The sequence below is a fragment of the Passer montanus genome, unplaced genomic scaffold (assembly GCF_014805655.1).
Source record: "Passer montanus isolate IOZ18808 unplaced genomic scaffold, ASM1480565v1 scaffold33, whole genome shotgun sequence".
Taxonomy (NCBI): domain Eukaryota; kingdom Metazoa; phylum Chordata; class Aves; order Passeriformes; family Passeridae; genus Passer; species Passer montanus.
In genome coordinates, this window is record NW_024368041.1 from 9,149,528 (window position 1) to 9,164,029 (window position 14,502).

The 14,502-nt window shown below is 40.6% G+C and overlaps 1 protein-coding gene across 1 annotated transcript in view; it reads left to right on the forward strand.

Moving 5' to 3' along the window:
* TG (thyroglobulin) overlaps positions 1-14,502 on the forward strand; it is a 148,896-nt gene that overhangs the window by 121,319 nt on the left and 13,075 nt on the right. The window contains exons 44-45 of the mRNA XM_039715491.1: positions 6,345-6,526; positions 10,339-10,446. Of these exons, the coding sequence (XP_039571425.1) occupies positions 6,345-6,526; positions 10,339-10,446 (290 nt within the window). The remainder of the gene's footprint in view (positions 1-6,344; positions 6,527-10,338; positions 10,447-14,502) is intronic.

Sequence of the window (14,502 nt, forward strand, 5' to 3'; positions counted from 1 at the left end):
GGTAACAGACACTTTGAGCCATTTGGATGTAAGCAAGCTTGAGACATGATGCAAATCTTATTGCCTTAGACTGAAGTTGCATGCAAGTGTTATAAACTCTTTGCACTCTTCACAGAGAAGTGAGAGTGAAACTCTAGGCTGCAACCATACCAGAAGATGGAAAATCTAGTTGCACTCTGTTGTTCTGTGGAATCATACTGGCCTTGGGTTGCTCTAGGTGTCTCTCAATTCCCACTGCAACACCATGCTAGTGCCTGTTAAGGTCTTTGCTATGAAAAATGAAACAGAAAGACAGAAGGCACCACTTATGTGCTAGCAAAGCATTTATGATCAATTTTCTTGCAATTAAAGGCTGAGGTCTCAGTGATGTTTGCAGCAAGAGAGTATGCTCATGAAATATCCATTTTATGGCATTCACTGAAATGCTTATTCATGTGAACTGAGCCAGATCCATCACTTCCTGGAGCACTTCCTATTCATCCCCAGTGCAGCAATCACAAGGTTAAAACTAAGTGAGAAACAAAGCAGAGTTTGTTAAGGAAATGGCAAGTGGTACCATAATGCACATATGTGACATATGGAGTGGTTAAGCCTGAACCCATTCACTGCAATTCCCATGGCACACCTTCAGGGAATATTAACTTTGAGCAGTCATAGATTAGGGCAGCTAAGCAGAAACCTCTAAAAATGTTGATTTCAATTCCCAGCTGGACAAAATTTTATCCCTGTCCTATATGTGATGCTCAGGTGGGAGGACCTAATGACATTAAATTTATGGATTCGCTCATGCTGCTCTATGTCTGTGTTTATCTGCAAGGAGGTCGGTATAGCCCAGTCTGTGTCCTCTATATGTTGAGCACCTACTATGTAATCTCCACATTGCAAGGATTTAGTTGAAAGACTGAGGTTGTACTTAATGTGTTTTCTTTCTTTTTCTTTCCCTGCTTACTTCAATCTAGTTGGATGCAGAACCCAAATCCAGGACAGAGGGGAGTGGGTAGATAGAAATCTAGTTTATTTACGTCATGTAAGCAAACAGATCCGTGCAGAACAGTACTACCAACCTGCAATTTATTACAGTCAGTTAGTTTCTTTATGGAAAAAGGTATTCAGCAATATACAACATGAGATAGATATGTTTATATTTGTTGTAATGACCAGGGAGAAGTGTCTCCATAAATGCCACCAGTGAGGAGAATGGGCTGAGCTCTTTACTTCATATTGAAATTAGTTAAAAATCTTGGAAGACTCTGATGAATGGTGGCAGGTCTTTCACCATCTTTTGTGACAGTGTTTGTTAAAAGCCATATAAGGCCTAAGATCTGTACATACACTTTTAGCATTATCACTGTTTCAGTTTGTTAAAAAAGTACATTTTGCCCCTTGGAAGATGTAAATATTTGGTATACCTACTGCTGCAATTTCTTTTAAAGTAAAACACTGGGCCAGTTTTACTCATATGCTCCATCAGCTATCCTGCAGCAACTGGAACAGTAAGCAGTATTTATGTCTTTATTTAGGCAATGTTTATGATGTTTTTGAATCATCAGAAGAGTAGAAAATAGTGCATATGCTGCCTTTAAATATTTTCTTAAATAATTTCTTAGAAAACCTGACTATAACTCTGAGCCAATTCCTAATGCTCCTTTAAAGGTTAGCAAAATGTAAATTATTTTACATGATGTGCAGCTGTTTCTATTAATCTCGTAGCAGCTGTTGTATCTACTATGATTTGAAAATTGTTCCTTGGTCACATATTTCCTAATGGGAACATATGTTGGACATGGAAAATCGGTTGAATTGAATCAGTTTCTGAGAAGTAAAAATATTTTGTCTTTTTCATGTTTAATGAATTTTATTTTGAACATATTGCTTTGGTTTGGGCTATCATGTTTAAGTCAGATGTCTAAATTATACTGTAGCCAAAGCAATGCTTGAGAAATTGTTTCAGGTTGTGCTATTTTAGTGCTGTTTGAGGGGTGAAAATTCTTACAATCTTTCAAATTCTAGTTCTGTTCATCATCCATCCCTGTCTGTTGAGCCCTTTTTCATGAGTCAACACACCTTGAGGGCCCCACAATATCATAAATTATTGCTGAGAAGACTCTGAAAATTGAAGAGTTTTGGGGGCATTTTGAAGACCACAGGAACCTGTGCATAGGCACAGTGAATCACAGAATTGTAGAACAGAATCATAGAATATGCTGAGTTAGAAGGGACCCTTCAAGATCATTGAGTCCAACTTGTGTCCCTGCACAGGACAGCCCAAGTATCACACCCTGTGCCTGAGAGCATTGTGCAAACACTTATTGAAATCAGACAGGCTTAGTGCTGTGACCACTTCCCTGGGGAGCCTGTTCCAGTGCCCAGCCACCCTCTGGGGTGGCTTTCCCTGACATTTAACCTAATCCTCCCTGACACAATTTCAGGTCATTCCCTTGAGTCCTACCACTGTTCACAAGAGTGAAAAGATCAGTGCCTGCTGTTTATTCCCCTCACAAGGAAATTGTATCAGCAATGAGGTCTGCTCCCCTCAGCCTCCTTTTCTCCAGGCTGAAGAGACCAAGTGACCTCAGCTGCTCCTCATATGCCTTCACCTCCAGACCCTTCACCATCTTTGTGGCCCTTCTCTGAACGCTCTCAGAAGCTTAATGTCTTTTTTATATATTGTGGTGCCCAAAACTGCACAAAGTCCTGGAGGTGAGGCCGCCCCAGTGCAGAGCAGAGCAGGACAATCCCCTCCCTTGCCCTGGCAGTGTCACTGGCAAACTTCCTTCGAGTTCTGTGCCCAGGTCATTAATGAAGATGCTGAAAAGGGCTGGGTGGAGAATAGAGCCATGTGGAACCCCACTAGGGGCCAGTCACCAGCCTGCTGTCACCCCATCCCATACCTCCCTTGGTGCCTGACCCATGAGTAGTTGTTCACCAATCATGTATCACAGCTATTCAGGTGAAAGCTGGACACTTTGTCCAGAAGCAGGTTGTGAGAGACAGTATCAAAAGCTTTGCTGAAATCCAAAGAGATTACATGTAATGGCTTTCCCAGATCAGCTAGGTGGGCTGCTTTTTCATAAAAGGAAATCAGGTTTAATATGCAGGATTTTCCCCTCATGAAGCTATGCTGACTGAGACCAGTGACTGCGCTGTCTTTCAGGTGTTTTTCAATACATCCCAGAACAATCTTCTCCATAACTTTACCAGGCACTGAAGCGAGATCGACAGGCCTGAAGTTTCCCAGATCCTTCTTGTCCTTCTTGAAAACTGGGACAATGTTCACCAACTTCCACTTAGCTGGGGCCTCTCCTGATTCCCAAGACTGCTCAAAAATATTGAGAGAGCTTTGGAATGACATGAGCCAGCTCACTGAGGATTCTCAGCTGAATCCTATCAGGCCCTGTAGAGTTGTACAGATCCAGCTGGAGCAGCAGATTGCACACAATTTCAGTCAATTGAGAGATGATCATTCTCACAGTCATAGTCTTCCAGCTCAGGGCACTGAGGCCCTCATGGTCCATCATCAGTGTTGAAGACAGAGGCAAGGAATGTATTGAACATCTTTGCTTTGTCCATGTCCCTGTGGGGGAAATGACCATTTTTATTCTGGAAAGGGTCCATGTTATTTCGACACTGCATATTTGAAAAAAACTTTCTTTGCCCCTCACATTTCTGGCAGCTTCAACTCCACTTGGGCTTTGGCCAAATGAATTCTCTCCTTACAGTGGCAAGCAGAATTTCTGTATTCTTCCCATGTCACCTGACCTTGCTTCAGCTGGGCCTACACCTTCCTTTTTTTGCCTTATTTCCAAGAGAAGATCCCTGTCCAGCCAAGCCAGCCTTCTGCCTCTTCTCCTTGACTCCTGACATTAAATACCGAAGGCTGACCGCACTGAGTCAGATAAAAGGGCTGTTCAGAACAAAATGCTGTTTTCAGCAGTGGTTAAAAGAGGCTGCTTGTAAGATTAGGGTAAGTAAATCTGATACTTCTGGTAAAAGCTCCCCAAACCTCTAGCACTTTACAGCTCAGGGACTTCCTGTCCTGAACTGATCTTTCTGTATTTAATAACTACCAAATTATTTTGGTTTTAAATTTTTTTTAATTCAAAAAATCATTCATGAAACCTAATTTTCACCAGTTTTTGGCATTTACAAAAACATTTGGCAGGGAGTTTGCACCTTAACCATATGTTGGTGTATGATGATCCATCTCCTTCTTTGTGGATTCAAAAAATCATTCATGAAACCTAATTTTCACCAGGTTTTGGCATTTACAAAAACATTTGGCAGGGAGTTTGTCACCTTAACCATATGTTGGTGTAGGATGATCCATCTCCTTCTCTGTGATTTTCAACCATAACCTTTATTTGATACTTGACCATTGATGAGGGAGTGATGGATAAGTTCCTAGGTTACATAATCAATACCCTAAGGTTTTTTCACTTTGTTTCTCTCTGGTTTAAGTATCCATGACAAGAGTAGAACAAGTTAACAAGTCCCTTTTAAAAAGCCAACAAAATGAAAGCACTTCATGAAAGTTGCTTGTATGGGTTGATTTATACACAAGAGATTGGGTTTTGCTCTGCTACAGAAAAGTATCTTTTCTTACCCACAACTGCTTACCCCAGTCTTCAAATGAGAGATTCTTAGTTAAACAAAGCAATGCTTCTGCTGGTTAGTAGGAACCCAAAGTGATGTGTGCCAAAGCTGTGATGGAAAAATTGCTTTGGAATTCAGTGAACTTCAGTCAGGTCTTCAGTGAAAATTTCTATTTCCTGCAGAAGAATATGTGTCCTTGATGGTTTTAAGCTGAATGATTTTGCAGGCAAAAGTGCTGTGCAGTTTCATATGTGGCATTTGTGCACATGAAGCGACGTGCCAGGAGTGAGCTCCCCATCTTTTTTGGAGTTCAGCTTTATTACTAAAGCTGGCACCACATGACTCTTTCACATTTCATGGGTCAAATCCAGCAAAAGAAGAATCTATTAAAAATACAAGGCAAATTGCCAAGATCTTCTTGGACCTTCGGATACTTGGTAGAGTTTTCAAATCCCTTAAAGTCACTTATTCAAAATGCACAGTGTTAGAATACCAAGGACAAACCTCACCCTCAGTGCATGGGAACTTTTTTTCCATCTTTAATTTCTGTGACTCTACTGAAAAGGTATAATTCCATCTGTACTTTCTGTATAGGGTTGTGGAAAGATCTTCTAGCAGCATGATGAAAACCAGCTGTGGGCCATCAAAATAATATATTAGGTAAAGCATCTACAGTAACTAAACTGGGCAGACACTGGCCTAGTTTGCATCAGACTGACTGCCCATAATAATAGAGGTGGTTTGTTAGATCTTTTTCTCAGGGGTTCTTATCCAAGTTTCAATCAACATGCACCTGTATAGTGCCCTCTTTAGAAAGGACTTGATGCACAGAAAAGTTCGGGGTAGCTTTTTCTTTTTTCACGAAGTTGTTTTGTTTCTGAAATTGAAATAAGTTTTTTTAAAAGTGAAAAGTTTCAGTTGATAACATAAAAAACTTCCTCAAAGAAAGATGTGTTGAAAAATTCCATCAGTCTTTAGCATTGGTAAAAATGTGTTTGGATACACAGTTTGGCATAGAAGGTGGTCCCTATGACATGGGCACTTTGCTCTGGGGAACTTGCCTTTATGTTAGGAAAGGTCACAGATCTCAGGAAAAAGGGCATTTCCCTGTTGGTTTCTCTGAAAGGCCCTAAGGGTTATGAAGTTTGAAGATCATAGCTATTACCTGCATTGGGATTTGAAGGAATGGAATTTCTCTTCTAGGTCTAAGGCTGATATCATTCCAGAAGGGCCATAAATATGGAACTTGGATCAGCCGTGTTCCTTTGTAGGTGTTCCCAGAAGAGGCAGAGTGACATAGCCATAAAATGGCCTACACAACATGTTTGCTTCCTGGAATTTTCAGAGGAAAAAAACAGTAACTCACTCTGTCCCCTCTAGTTTTCCTTCATGGAGATCATCATAAAGGCAGCACTGGACACACATGCAGAGGAGGAGTGTCCCTGGGAACCCCTTCTATGAGAAGATTTCTGTACTATTAAAGATCCATTGGCACAGCTTGGCACCCATGATTTGGACCTACTAGGTCTGGGTTTCTCTAGTATAGTGTGTCGAGAGGAAGCCAATATTTCTCATTGATGACAATTTCGGGAAAGCAAAAGTAGGACTGTCTCCTACTCAATCCCCTAGGAATCAGAGATCACAGCAGAGAGGACTTGTTCCAGCAGAGGGAGATCTGAGCCTACATTGTTCCTAAAAAAAATTATCTTTTGGTTTTGTTTCTGAATTCCATGTATGCACTTTTTTCTCAGAAATTTGAAGAAAGTCAAGGAAGAGCCAACAGCAAAACAGCCTTTTATCAGGCTCTGCAAAATTCTCTAGGAGGAGAAGAGTCTAACTCGTTCATTGAAGATGCAGCTACATGGTATTACTCCCTGGAACACTCAACTGATGATTATTCATCCTTTTCCAGGGCGTTGGAAAACGCCACCCGGTAAGAAAGTCATCCTAGTACGACTGTGTGATTGAACAAGTTTTGTTTTGCTTATCTAAAGTATATATTTATATTCTTGAAAAATACTTGAGAAATTCTTATGTAAATGAACAGAAAACGGGCAATATTATTTAATTTTCTCTGAGGTTTCCAATGTCATTGGTAAACAGAAATTGAACTGATTTTTATGCCTTGTGAAAAGTTTGACATGTCGTTCTAGAACTGGATATTGAGTTCAGAGTACTAATGCTTTGTTTTGCATTTTCAAGTCATGGATGTCTGGGTTGCCTGCACACTGTGCATCAACAGTTCCTTGAGTTGACTCATCCCTGTGACAGTAGAATTAATAGTCTGCCTTTTATTCCCAGTCCCCTAATTATACAGTCAGATACTTTTTCTTGAAGGTCAAATTTGAAAACTTTGACTTCAACAATTACAATAATATTGGGGTGTTTTATTATGAAACCTGCAAAATATATTTATTCACAATGTCAGGCATGACTTGAAGCCATTTCCTCTTGTTTATTACTTCGGAGAAGAAACTAATCCTCACCTCACTACAACCTCCTTTCAGGCAGTTGTAAAGAGCAATAAAGTTCCCATTGACCTTTTTTTTCTCCAGGCTAAAGGCCCCCAGCTCCTTCAGCTGCTCCTCAGCAGACTTGTGCTCCAGCCCCTTCCCCACTCTATTGCCCTGCTCTGGACAGGCTCCAGCACCTCATGCATGTCAGCAGAGGAATGATCAACTTGCCTGCAGTAAATGCACTCCCATCCTTTGCATTGAAACATTGCATGGACCTTTGGGAGGTGGAAGTTGCAAACTTCCTGTTTTCTGTCTCTGAGCAAATCAGGGACTGGATGTGTAAGTGGAACAGATTTTCCAGAAATGAATCAAAAAATTATTTCCCTATTCCTGGCTCTGCTTTATGAGCAGATTCATTGTGAAAACTCTTTACTTTTCTAATGTTATGTAGCTTATAAACTGGTGACTTGAATCCTAATGGGCCTGTCCAAGATGTTCCACCTGTGTTCTGAACTGAGACATCATAGCTACAGGCTCCTGGTGTCTGCATTCTCAGTGTTTTCTGTCCCACTGTGAGCTTCTCCACAACACCTCAGAGACAGGATTTTCCTTTTATTCCTCCATCAGAGCTGCAGAATGTTGCTCTGGGAGAGCCTTAGGGAGCAGGAGAGGAACAGGAGCCAAGATTCTCTGGGAAACATCTGAAAAGAAGACAGTAGTTTCTGGGTGGTCCAGGTGTGCTGGTGCACTGAGGTCACAGAGGAAACAAGCCAGAGGGTTGTGGGCTGAGCTTTGTGCCATTTATCAACTCACACATCTTGCCACATTTGTCCTCCTTTGTAGCCTGTCCCTGGATGGGCCTCCCATCACCATGACACTGGGGCCATTGCCTGCAGTACATGCAGAAGCACTGTGGTTCATGGGCATCAAAGCCAGGGCTTGTCTTCAGTCTCCTTCCATCATCACTGCTACCCCTGGGGGAATATTCTTTAGATCAGTGAGGATTTAAGCCATAATAAGCCACTGCAGGACTTACATTTTAACCATTCTTCCCATCCAGAGAACCCTCTATAAGGAGCTGTTATAAGACAGGGCTGTCACATTTGATCACTGGCATTCAGCCTAGGGCTCAGTGTGATGCAAACACTGACTTTTGCAAAGCTGCAAGGGCTGGCACACCACCCATTTCCAGCAGGAATGGGATACACCATCCATTTCCAGCAGGAATGGGATACACCTCCTGATGCAGCTCCTCAGGCTCAGCAGCCTCCTGGGTGGAGGGTTTACCTGCTCCTTTATGATATGAGGCAAATACTTTGGCTAAGGAAAGAAGTGAATGGTTTATTCCTGGCAAGCAAAAGGGTGAGTAGTGAGACAAGGGCATCTGATGATAATACTTTGCTTCAAACACTTGGGAAATTACTCCAGCTACAGCAGAAAGTGAAGTGAAACAGTGGGTACAGAATGAGAGTCACCTATATCAGTATCATATACATGGTGGAGAAAACAGGTTTTTTGATGTTTGATTGGTTGGTTTGGCTTTGAGTTTTTCTCCTCAGTTATGTTTCTTTATAACAAAAAACTTACTACCAACATAGATGTATAAGCCAAGAAAAGTTTTATGTAAGGAATTAACTGTTAAAGTTTTAATGGGAATGCAAAGTGTGATAAAGCAACATAAGTGGTTGTTATAAACTTTTGTTATTACAAACTGTTGTTATATTTTGTGGTTTTAAAATAATTCTACTTTAAAACTTTTTAGCTGCAATTTTCTGGTATTTTTACCCCAAGTGTAAAATTAATTTTCTTCCTCTTTCCTTTTTTTTTTCCTTTTTAAAACTGGTAATCCATGTTTGTAAGAGACGGTTGTTTCATTTTTGTGGTTACAATGCATTCAGGTTTTTTTCTACTTCCTCAGAATAGCTGACTTTTTTCCCGCCCACAGAACCAACTGAGAATCCATTTTAGATGATGAAATGTAACTCAAAGCATTTCTTGAGAGCTATTGCTCTCCCCAGACTCCCTGGTTTTCAAAGATCATCTGCTCCTCTAAAGCCCCATGCTGGTAGGCATGTGAAGAGCAGTAATTTTTGTTTCATTTGGGTGTTGTCAACCATAACTGTCAAAGAGCCCTGTGGTCAGTGAGCCCAAAGCTTGTGGTCTCACAGATGAGCTTAAAATAAACTCTGCTGAACCAAGATAGCTACCCAAACTGTGCCTTTCATTACCATACCAGTTAAAAATAGCAACATGTTTTCATGCTTCTCTCATGCTGTTCATTCTTGCACCAGCCTTTTCTTTTTTTTTTTTTTAACCTACCAACTCTGAACAAGAAGCTGCTGTTTCAGATTCACTAAACTGAGAATTGAAACTTCCCAGTTCCTCAGCAGATATGTTTGTGTGCACTCACCTAGGTAAAGGTGTATAAACACCTAAAGCACGTGCTGAGCCCTCAGGCACAGGAAGAAGGGGGAGTGGGGGTGCATGTGTGTAAAATATTGCCTTGAGGAATCACAGTGAGATATATTGCAGTGAGGTCTCCTCTCTTCTATCTGCCCCTCTTGAACCACTCATGTTTCTTCCAGCTACTGCTCACCCCACCTTCCAGCCCCTCTTCTTGAGGCAAAGGAAGGTAGGAAGGTTTGGATACATTTGCTTCACTTGTGCCTTTTAGACCTGATGTTAAATTGAACATTTGACTTCCTCATTGCACTCTTATTGGTTAATCTTTCTCTCCCAGACATATTGCACCAGGAATTCCATAATAGCCCTGGAGGTTATCTTCAAAAGTGGTCTCTTACCTCTTTCAGTTCTGGAAACTCTACCCAAGAAATCACACAGATACAAGTTCACAAATTATATTATTGATCCTTAAACCAGGAAATACATAAGACCTCTCATTAGATGCCATCACAACCTAGTGGTGCCAGAAGGAACTTTAAACTACTATAAGCATGAGCCCCTATAAACTAGACTAAAATGAGATTTATTTTTTTTTATTTTTTATTTTATTTTTTTTTGCCAGGATATTTCTTATATGTCAGCTCTGGTTGGTTTACTCTCATTGTTCAGCACTCCATAAAACAGCACTTCTAGTGAATTCTAAGCAGTACTGCTCTTGTAGAGGGTGAATGTGGTTTCCTTCAGTTGATTTGAAGATGAAGATATGAGCTGGTTTGGAAAATTGAAGTAAACTATCAAGATAGAGAGAGATCTGTTGCTTGTAGAGGTTCTTCTCTTTTTTCCTTTATGCAACTGTGTCTGTTCTCTGCTCCTCCTTTTTTGTCAGTGACCAGTTTATCATATGTCCCATCATAAACATGGCGAGTTACTGGGCTGCTGCCTCTCAAGGAAATGTCTTCATGTACCACGTACCTGAGAGCTCCTCACAGAGCAGGTAAGGAGATGGATTTTGTTATATTTCTAGGATTTAGACTGTAAAACTAAGGCTGAGTCTGGTTGGGCATGCTGTGGAATAAATGAATAGAAGTACGTACATCAAATAAACAGTTCAGATGAGCAAAGGAGGGGTTTGTTTGTAATAAATTCTTTAACTATACAGGAATGCTTTTTCTGAACTGAGGCACTTCCCATTAGATATCTGAATTGAGTTTCCCCTTTCCAACTTACCCACCCTGACCAGTTCCAAAGCTAGCCTTTCAGATTCCTACTCTGCATCTGATAAACCTACCACAAAAAAATCAGAATTTGGTCCAAGTCATCAGGAGTCCACGGCTCTCAAGATAAATGGAGTGTCATTTTCTAATTACTCAACATTAATTCAACACTGCTGTTTTTTGAGGTCAGTGCAGTTGTACTGCAGATGTACTGACAGGCCTGGATGAGCTCAGGGATTTATTCCTTCCTGTGCCAGTACTGTGACTGCTGTTCTGCTGACAGACTATCTCATGGGAAGAAAAATATTTTTGCTCACAAGCATTGGTGGACTCAGGCTCTGTGTCATCCTTCACTTTAGAAGTTTACTTGAAAGATTGTCAGCAGGACAAGCTGGATTATATTTTAGGCAGAAAGGCCTAAGTGGCTGTGGGAGATGCAATGTCTTGTTGGGTGCAGAACGATCTGGTAGGCAGAGGCCTTTAAGGTGACCTTCCCTGGCTTTATTTTAGACCCAGCCTTTCTCAGAAGTCAGGAAGAGGTGCTGATGTTTGCAGGCAGTGGTCAGCACTTTGGGCTGCCCTGTGACTCACCAGAGTGGCTCCTGCTCTCAAAGGCTTAGTGACCAGAAACTGCAGACCCTTCTGCTCCCTGAATCCACACACATTGGCAGGAAAGCACACAGGGATGCTTATCCTCATGCTGTTTCCTTATGAGGAGGCCATGCTTGTTCCCAGCCCCCTGGACTGCCCCTCACGTCTCTCCAGGAAGGCTTTTCGAGACCTTTTCCTTGTTCTCAGGCTTCCTCCAAAAGGGCTCAGGGGAGGGATGGTGGATTCCTACTGGCACCATTTGATCCTGTGAAGTTCCCTGCAAACTGCCCGGGTCTTTTCCCTTCCTGATAGCATAGTGAAAAAGCATTTGAAATAAGCCAGCCCAGATCTAGGTTACAGATGAAGGCCATTATGCTGTGGTAACACAGGCTTGCTTTCTTTTTCACTGAGAAGTTAATCCTCAGGGAGCAGTTATTTCTCTGGCAGCTCCAGCGGGAATGTTCACAGTGTTCCATTTGGCTACTGATAGGCCCAGATAAAGTGATTTTTACAAGGCTCCAAACAGGGCTGAGCTGTGGTATGCCAAAAATCCAGCCACACAAAAAGAAAAGATGTGTTCTCAAATGAGCCAGCAAGTTTTTTCTTGCTTTGGAGAATGATAGTGACCCAGCCATCTACGATTAGATCTTATTTGTAAGTAGATTAAATAGTACTTATACAGCTTAGACTCACTGGCTTTGAGGCAGTGATTTTGAACTGATAAGAATTTTCTCTTCTATCAAGCCCTATTTAAGATTTCTCTTGTGCTAATGTTATTTAGCTCTCCTCACACTCTTCCATGCAGCAATAGTTTACATCGCATGCAGCTACACATTTTAATCATATTTATGTTGACACTGGTGTTCCAGGCTAATTACTTTAACTTTAGTGCAAAAATTATTGGTTTACTTTTTAATAACCCTCTTTAAAAGAACAAACAAAGCCAGAATGCTGTCTGAAACTTGCAGAAACGTGAGGCAGAGGCTCAATTCCCTTAAGTTAAGCCACTTGCAAGGGGAAATGGCCCAACTTGATATGGTGCATGACATTCTTACTCCTTTCATCTTTATTTATCCTTAAATAAATAAAATAATTAAAATAAATGCTAAAAAATGATTGAAAAGCAAGCACTTTAACAGAAGTTGCAGAATTCAGCTTGCTTGTGTATGAGAGGATCTTATTTGTCACTACGTGTCTATTTATGAAGTGATACCCTCGTTCTTTATTTATCCTTAAATAAATAAAATAATTAAAATAAATGCTAAAAAAATGCTTGAAAAGCAAGCACGTTAACAGAAGTTGCAGAATTCAGCTTGCCTGTGTATAAGAGGATCTTATTTGTCACTACAACGTGTCTGTTTATGAAGTGATACCCTCATTTTCCCAAGGGACCCCACACTAGGTCCTCTGCTGAATACACTGCAAGTATTTTGTTTAAATATTGTCATTCATTCATTCATTCATTCATTCATTCATTCATTCATTCATTCCTAAATGAATCTTCCTTTATTCTTCTTGCCATGTCACCCTCTCTAGAGCATTCCCCCCTCCATGCAAGGGAGGTGCATTGCAGCCTCACTCATGCCGGTGCTGTGATGCTGTTGAGGGAAGGAACTTCAAATGGGAGAGTGGCTTTGACTCCTAAAAATGGGAAACTATCAAGAATCTGGAACCAAAAAGCAGTTCTTGGGAATACTATCAGCAATTTATCTTACCAGGCTAAAACCAGTGATACCCATGAAACAGCCTTCAAAGAGAATATATAAACTGATTTTGGGGAAAGATCTGGCAACCATGTCCCCAACTTCTATGACACTTCTGTAACCACTAGAACTGAGTCCTGACAGTTCTCAAGTTCTTCTTTGAAAACTGACTCCTGGGTGGGGGGGAGCAGAGGCATGTATTCTCTCAGATAACCTACACCTTAGGCTGGAAGTCAGGACTTGAGGATGTGAACTTGCTCAGCAGAAGTGAGAATTGAACCCTGCAAACATGCTAATAAAGGCCTGAATACCAGAACCCTGTTACAGCCATTTCTTTGTGTTAATAAATGCAATAGCCAAAGTATGATTTGCTCATGGTAGTCATGTACAGGGTATTCTGAGTGCACACACTAAATCAGATCCCCTCATGCTTTGTAGCTGGAGGAAAACCTCATTAGACATTCCTGATTGCTCATAAGCTTTTGATAGAATAATGACTTCTCAACCAGTTTGCTGATATATAAACCTTCACTTCTAAAAAGGAATTTTTATAGTGTTATGTCCATAGGGTAACATAAAAGATATAATAAGGAGGGTTTTTTACTTTGTTGTCTAAAATGTTCCTAAGAAGTCATTTTACACAGGAGATGGACCTTCTGTCTTTGTGTTTGTAATCTCTATCATTAAGATGATGATGATGATATAATTATATATAATCTATAATAATTGCTAATGGCTACTTCACAGGAGTATTGGAAAGACTACATTAAAATAATGTTTAGATAATTACCACAGAGGAAGACTACTTACTCTTGGACAAAATATTCTATCTGGGAAAATAGCCATGCACTAATTAGATAAGGCACCGTATAGCAACACATTCTTCAATTTCTACTTTATCACCTCTCTCCTACTTTGTGTCTCCCAAAATGTAACAGAAAAGAGAGTTAAAATGCAGGGATGAAAAAAGTGCTGGTATTTCCTTTTGTTTCACTTAATAACTAACAGCAAGATAAACAAGAAGGAGGGAGACGTCAGCTAGTAAAGACAGACTCAGCCACAATGATGCAAAGTAGAAAAAAAATTATTAAATATGGGGAATTTTTGCCAGTAAAAGTCAATTAGCCAAAGTTTGTCTCTCAGCTGGATGTTTCTAAAATGTATACACATAAACACACATTCAAGCTTGTGTAGATATAAGGGTAGGGTTAAAAAGCCTGCTCTAAGTTGATGTCTATGACATATGTGGAAAATCACATAAAACTATGAACTGACAGTTTTTGTATAGATGAATGGATCTTGCAGAGAGCAAAATAATATCTCCTTCCACGTGGTAGCATTCTCCTGGGCTTGGCATGACACCATGTCTGCTTTAGTCTTCAGTTCCCATTTGAGTGTGGAACCAACTCCCACATTAATAATCTGTGGTAAAAATATATACATGACCCAGCTGCCATTTTCTCACTCTCTCTTTGAGAACACTTAGGCCTTGGAGTAAACATTTATTCTAAACAATGTAGGAGGAATGTGACTGCTCAGCAC